Genomic DNA, 6,032 nt, shown 5'->3' on the forward strand with positions numbered 1-6,032 from the left:
CAACTTTTCGTTATTATTTTAATTGGTTATTAATTAAAATTATTTCAAAAAATTAAAACCAATATTAAATGTTTGCAAGTAGTTAATTTCTTTAACGATTTGGCGTACTTGATACACGAACGATAGAGTCCCAACATAGATTTTTAGTGCCAAGCTTCAGAGGTTGACCACCTAGTCTCTATTTTGGTACTCGCTATGTTAGCAGTTGTGTTTTTAGCTCTGTGAGCCTCGCCTCCTTTCATTTGGTCCCAAGTCAAAAAGGGTCCGGAATGGCCCCGAAAAAGCAGGAAGAGGAACGCAAACCGCTGATCGGGCGCGTCGGCACCAACCTGAGAGTCGGCATCGTCGGCATTCCCAACGTGGGCAAGTCGACGTTCTTCAACGTGCTCACCAAGTCGCAGGCGGCCGCAGAGAATTTCCCTTTCTGCACCATCGACCCCAACGAGAGTCGCGTGCCGGTGCCCGACCCCAGATTCGACCACTTGGTCGACCACCACAAACCTGTCAGGTATAGGAGGGCAATCGTCGTTGTAAATTATTAATGTGCATTTGATTTGATTAAATTAAAAAAATTATTTATTCAACTGTAGCTCAATAATTAAAATTCGCATTAAGGTTGTCATGATTAATAGTTTATATTAAAATTTATTATTAAATATTAAATTAACGTGAAAAAAATCTATTTCACTTTTGTATTGCTTTTATTTAAATTTTTAATAATTTTATTATTTATTCTTATATTTTAAGTATTTTGTAATAATTTTTTTGATTAATGACAATCAAATTTTTTTATAGTAAAGTTCCCGCCTTTCTAAATGTAGTGGACATTGCTGGTCTGGTCAAAGGTGCCTCCGAAGGTCAGGGACTTGGAAACGCTTTCTTGTCCCACATCAGAGCCTGCGACGCCCTGTTCCATTTATGCCGTAAATTTCTTTGAAAATATATTTTGTTATTTTTTTTAACTTTAAAAAAATTAAAGGAGCATTTGAGGATACGGAAGTGACGCACATCGAGGGCGAAGTGAATCCAGTGAACGACCTGGACACGATCGCCGAGGAACTGAGGCTAAAGGACGAAGATGCTCTGTTGACCGTTTTGGATAAATTGGAGAGGGTGGTTGTTCGAGGCGGCGACAAGAAATTGAAACCGGAATATGTAAGACGCGCTGCTTTCCGAAGTGGGCAACTTGGCTTACACGAAAGCGCAGCCAGTTGCATACTTATTACAATTGTTCACAAAACCCGTTTCATTTCAGGACGTTCTCTGCAAAATCAAACAAGTTTTGGTAGATGAGAAGAGACATATCCGGTTTGCAGATTGGAATGCTGTGGAGGTACGTAATTTTCCTAAATTTTTAAATTTTCATCAGATTTTTTTCACAGATTGAAGTTTTGAACCGCTACTTTTTCCTCACTTCAAAACCAGCCATGTATTTGGTCAATCTTTCAGAAAAGGATTACATTAGAAAGAAAAATAAATGGTGCGAATAAAACAAAAGCTCCTAATATTAAATTAAATAATTTTTTAAAATCAGGTTAATCAAAATCAAGGAATGGGTGGATAAGAACGATCCAGGAGCGATCATCATCCCATTTTCAGGTGTTTTCGAATCGAAAATTGCAGAAATGGACGAGGACGAGAGAAAAACTTTCCAAAAAGAACAAAACGCAACCAGGTTTTTTAAGATTTCGGAAAACTTGTTCAATTATATCTCACGTTTGAATTGATTTTTGAAGTGTCCTTGATAAAATTATTGTGCAAGGTTACAAGACGCTACAGCTCATTTACTTCTTCACGGCCGGTCCTGATGAAGTGAAGGCTTGGACAATACAGGTTCAAAATTTATTCAAGTAAAAATTAAATTTATCTTAATAATAAATAATAATTCAGAAAGGAACAAAGGCGCCTCAGGCTGCTGGAAAAATCCACACCGACTTTGAGAAGGGCTTCATTATGGCCGAAGTGATGCATTTCGAGGATTTCAAAAGCGAAGGAACAGAAGCAAATTGCAAAGTAAAACGATGTTTGTTATTTTGCAAATTTAAATTAATTTTATATCAGGCGGCGGGAAAATACAGACAGCAGGGCAGAAACTACGTCGTCGAGGACGGGGACATAATTTTCTTCAAATTCAATGCTGGCGCTGGTCTGAAGGACGCCAAGAAGAAATAATTATCATTATCAATTAATAAAATAAATTAAGAATTTAATAAAGAATGAAATGTTATAAGTTATAATTTCCCTGTCCCTAATGAAAATAAATTGTATTATCAAAATCTTTTTTCGAAAATAAATTTTTATCTGCTCCAATAATAATAAATTATACGTTGGAGGAATGAGAAGTTTTATTTGCATTCAAACAGTTGGTAGCATTTAGCATTTGTGAGAAGAGAGGAATTTTGGCTCCGTTCCCGCCCGAGTGTGTGCCTCGCTGGTGGAGAAAACATCTCTCTCGTTTTGCCGAGAGGATTGATAATTTCGGCCTCAATTTCATTTGATTTGAAAATTTTCTTCGACAATATTGGGCCAACTTCCTAAAAATGAATCCAAATTTCGAGGAAATTGGGCGGGAATTTGTGAAGCAATACTACAGCCTTTTTGACAACCAGGACACACGATTGGGCATGGCGGTTTTCTATAACGTGAGTGTTTATATTTCTTTTTAATAATGTTGAGGATTTTATATAATTGGTAAATTAATTATCAGGCGGAGAGTTCATTACTAACCTTTGAAGGCAAGCAACTGCAAGGAGCCCTAAATATTATTGAAAAATTCAGTGTAAGCTAAAATTTATCATTTAAATAGTTTTTTATTTTTAATTTTAATAATCAATTTTCATTTGGAGTTACATTTTTTAATCCTTTTATTTCTTCAGACGTTAGGATTTAAAAATATCAACAGAGTAATAACAACAGTGGATTCGCAGCCGATGTTGGACGGAGGCGTCCTCATCAGCGTGCTCGGAAGACTACAGGTGAGTCGGACGAGTTTTGAATGAGGGGTGCTTTTAAACAGTTTAAAATTTCAGTGTGACGAGGATCCGCCTCACGAATTTACGCAGATTTTCATCCTGCAAGCCATCCAAGGCTCATTTGTGTTGATGCACGATATTTTCAGACTGGGACTCCACGATTTGCCATAAAAAATAAATTCCAAAATAATTTAATAAATTTTTTAATGTATCCCTCTCTGCTAACTGGTTCAATTGCTGATCTTGAGAAAATGTGTTGCAAATTAATTTCGATGCAATTTTCTAAAAAATAAAAAAAACCTAATTTAATTAAAATAACTTTTTATATACCTTTTCATTCTCCTTTTATTATTACAAGATTATAATTGTACCTTGTAAACTGCACTATTTCTAATTAAATTAAAATAATAAATTTCAGTAAAAAATTTACACCTGTATTATTGCTATTATTTTTTTGTGCATGCAGGACTTATCACATTTTTTATGTAGTTTGACTTCTATATATCAACTTTCAGTATACCTATTCTGGTTTATATTTTTTACCTTTTATTAACAATTTAATAGTACAAATATACGAGTTTGTAAACATTTCAGATGTCAATTTAAAATGAATAAATATTGGTTGGAATTTTTAGAATAATTAAATAATTAATGTGGTTCTAGTTTTTTCTCAATTTAATTTTTATAAATTAGATTTAATTTATATAAAATAAAATAATTTTCTGATTTTTTATTAGAATATTGTCACTCGATTAATTTTTTTTCTGCACATGTATATTTCCAATATTCCAAAACTTTCAATTAGTTTTCTTATTTAATTTGCATGAATATCTATTACAGGTCAAGGATAGAAAAATTTAACCATAATTATATTCTCATATTTTTTATGTTTCTGATCAAAACCATGCGACGCGTGTCTGTCAGACACTGCTGGCGCGTTTAATGAAACCTAAATCCTTCTCCAATATTCAACACATTGATGTTTTTCGTCCAGAGACATAAACTTTTTTGGTGCTCTGAACTAAGACATCTGATTCGGAGCGCAATTCAAATCTGGTTCCGATGAATGTGTCAGCAGCGGCAGACGCCTCGCGAATACAAGAAGAATGCAAACAGGCAAAAAGGCAGACACGAGAGATCTCCAATTAAACGCCTTCGTGCGTCTGCTCTCAGACTGACGCACATTACGTTGTGTGTTTGTGTGTGCTTAGTTTTATTTGTCTGGAGTATTTATGTGTCTTGTATCGGGCGGCTGGAAATTAATCTCGAGCAAATTGAAGATAAAAAAAATTAAGAATCTTTAAATTTTCAATAGACATAATCAGAAGAAAAAAAAATCTTATTTTCGATATAAATAATAACAAACTTGATTATAAAGATTAAATACAATATATTAATATTTATTTATTTATTTTTAATATTTATTTTGCAATAAATTCAATACAATAACTATAAAATAATAATATGATGAATTATCTTATTGGAGGAACTTGAGGATTATATTTAATAGGGTTAGAAATTTTAAGGAAATTAAAAATTTCAATTGTAATTAAGGCAATAAAGCATCTTAAATGATTTTATAAATTTTTCTCTAACCTTTTTAAATATTTAAATTGGAAAGTTATATATAATTAAAGATGTTTTTACCTTTTAAAAAATACACAACCAATAAGGGAAGATAAAATAAATTACATAAAAAACATTTAAGTAATGTCATTGACCTGCTCAAATCGTTCCCTGCTCCAATTGGCTGTTCCAGTGCTTGACTTTTTTCAGTGGTACCAACTTTACTTAGTTCTGTTTTGTTACAATCCACTTTAAATCTATCTTAAAACAGGATGCCACATTATACAGTTTGACTGCCATTGAATTTTTGTTCCGTCGAATCTGGTTATGCTAATTCCACCACTTTTTATTCATTAAAATTAAATTTCATTAGATTTCTTGGAAAGTAGAATTTCTCGCATTCCCATCGTTTGCGTATATCATTAAGGCAAATTCACCTCGTCGACCTTGGCGCGGCGCAGCAGGTTTCGAAAATATAAACGAACATTCAAATTAATGAAAAAAGCAAACAGAGAAGTACTTTTTGTCGTTCGTCCTGTGCAATCGAAATCCACGACCCTCGTTTCGCTCTCCTCCCCGACAGCGCCGACGTTTGCACATAAATAACATGAAATTGTACGTTCATTGCACGTGTTTGTGCGCCGAGTGTGCACCTTTGGCGAGCAAAAACAAGAGCCATTCATCGAAAAACACGAAATTCAAGATCCGAAGAGAGTGAGCAGGTAGCATCCGCGCACAGTCATTATCATTTGCAGCTGGCAATTATCTAAAGGGTTGGGTTGTAACTGGCTGCTTTTTAGACCCAAGTGACGCTTTTCTTGTTTCAGTTTCCTTTTGCGTATGTTGCGTTTTTGACCTTGCCAACTCGCGCTTCTCGGAAACTGAAACTTATGGTATATATATTCGTCGCTCTTTTGAACGGCGTTTTTATAAATATTTCCACAAACTCCGTATGTGCTCTTTTCATTTGCGGCGCAGGTGGTGCGCTTGAGATTTGCTGAGCAAATGAAAGATTAATCATTGCATGTGCCAAAGGCAAACACAAATCGTCACGGAGAACACGCGAAAAGTGGTTTGAAAGTCGGTGTTATTGGCAAACCTTTTAGTGTCTTTTAGCACTTGAGAAAATAAGCATTTTGTGCTTTTTCGATGACAAAAAAATGAAAAAAATCTCCAGAGTTAGGAGTTAATATTGAGTAAAAATTTACTTCAACTGTCCAATTTCTTACATTAAGAGCTTTTTATAATGAAAACCTTTTTAAATTATTAAAAAATATTGGAAAATGAGCGATTCAATTACCAGTTTGGTTAAAATTAATAAAGTGTCTTTGTGCGGCTGTATTATTGATTTAAAAAGTAAAAAATTTAATAAACAAATAAATAATTTATTGAAACTGACAATAAATATTTGTATTTAATTACATATTTAAAAAATTTTTAATATGAAATATTAATTAATCTATTTTTATTGATTCTTCAAAAAAAATTTATAAA

The 6,032-nt window shown here is 33.5% G+C and overlaps 2 protein-coding genes across 3 annotated transcripts; both read left to right on the top strand.

Annotated features, from left to right (window-relative positions):
- The first annotated feature begins 195 nt into the window (after positions 1 to 195).
- LOC132192434 (obg-like ATPase 1) lies at positions 196 to 2,213 on the top strand. The gene is made up of 9 exons (XM_059612397.1): positions 196 to 508; positions 796 to 923; positions 980 to 1,155; positions 1,256 to 1,333; positions 1,383 to 1,480; positions 1,535 to 1,675; positions 1,737 to 1,833; positions 1,891 to 2,013; positions 2,062 to 2,213. Exons 1-9 carry the CDS (start codon positions 270 to 272, stop codon positions 2,170 to 2,172), a joined length of 1,191 nt encoding a protein of 396 aa, XP_059468380.1. The 5' UTR covers positions 196 to 269; the 3' UTR covers positions 2,173 to 2,213.
- A 185-nt stretch (positions 2,214 to 2,398) lies between these two features.
- Positions 2,399 to 3,367, top strand: LOC132192669 (probable nuclear transport factor 2). 2 transcript variants are annotated; one of them, XM_059612736.1, is made up of 4 exons: positions 2,399 to 2,642; positions 2,708 to 2,779; positions 2,877 to 2,975; positions 3,030 to 3,353. In XM_059612736.1, the coding sequence occupies exons 1-4, from the start codon at positions 2,541 to 2,543 to the stop codon at positions 3,141 to 3,143; spliced, it is 387 nt and encodes a 128-aa protein (XP_059468719.1). In that variant the 5' UTR covers positions 2,399 to 2,540; the 3' UTR covers positions 3,144 to 3,353. The 2 variants fall into 2 exon arrangements, with proteins under 2 accessions (XP_059468719.1, XP_059468720.1); XM_059612737.1 differs by lacking the exon at positions 2,708 to 2,779 and having other exon boundaries at positions 3,030 to 3,367.
- Positions 3,368 to 6,032: the final 2,665 nt, after the last annotated feature.

This window comes from Neocloeon triangulifer, unplaced genomic scaffold (genome assembly GCF_031216515.1).
Source record: "Neocloeon triangulifer isolate White Clay Creek 2 clone unplaced genomic scaffold, ASM3121651v1 ptg000003l, whole genome shotgun sequence".
Taxonomy (NCBI): domain Eukaryota; kingdom Metazoa; phylum Arthropoda; class Insecta; order Ephemeroptera; family Baetidae; genus Neocloeon; species Neocloeon triangulifer.

Bases quoted from the DNA above. Each gene is read 5' to 3' on its own strand.
- LOC132192434 (XM_059612397.1), top strand. From the start codon at position 270: ATGGCCCCGAAAAAGCAGGAAGAGGAACGCAAACCGCTGATCGGGCGC. The intron at 1,156-1,255 runs GTAAGACGCGCT...GTTTCATTTCAG, and splicing joins AGAAATTGAAACCGGAATAT to GACGTTCTCTGCAAAATCAA. The intron at 1,481-1,534 runs GTGCGAATAAAA...TTTTAAAATCAG, and splicing joins ATTAGAAAGAAAAATAAATG to GTTAATCAAAATCAAGGAAT.
- LOC132192669 (XM_059612736.1), top strand. From the start codon at position 2,541: ATGAATCCAAATTTCGAGGAAATTGGGCGGGAATTTGTGAAGCAATAC. The intron at 2,643-2,707 runs GTGAGTGTTTAT...ATTAATTATCAG, and splicing joins GCATGGCGGTTTTCTATAAC to GCGGAGAGTTCATTACTAAC. The intron at 2,780-2,876 runs GTAAGCTAAAAT...TTATTTCTTCAG, and splicing joins ATATTATTGAAAAATTCAGT to ACGTTAGGATTTAAAAATAT.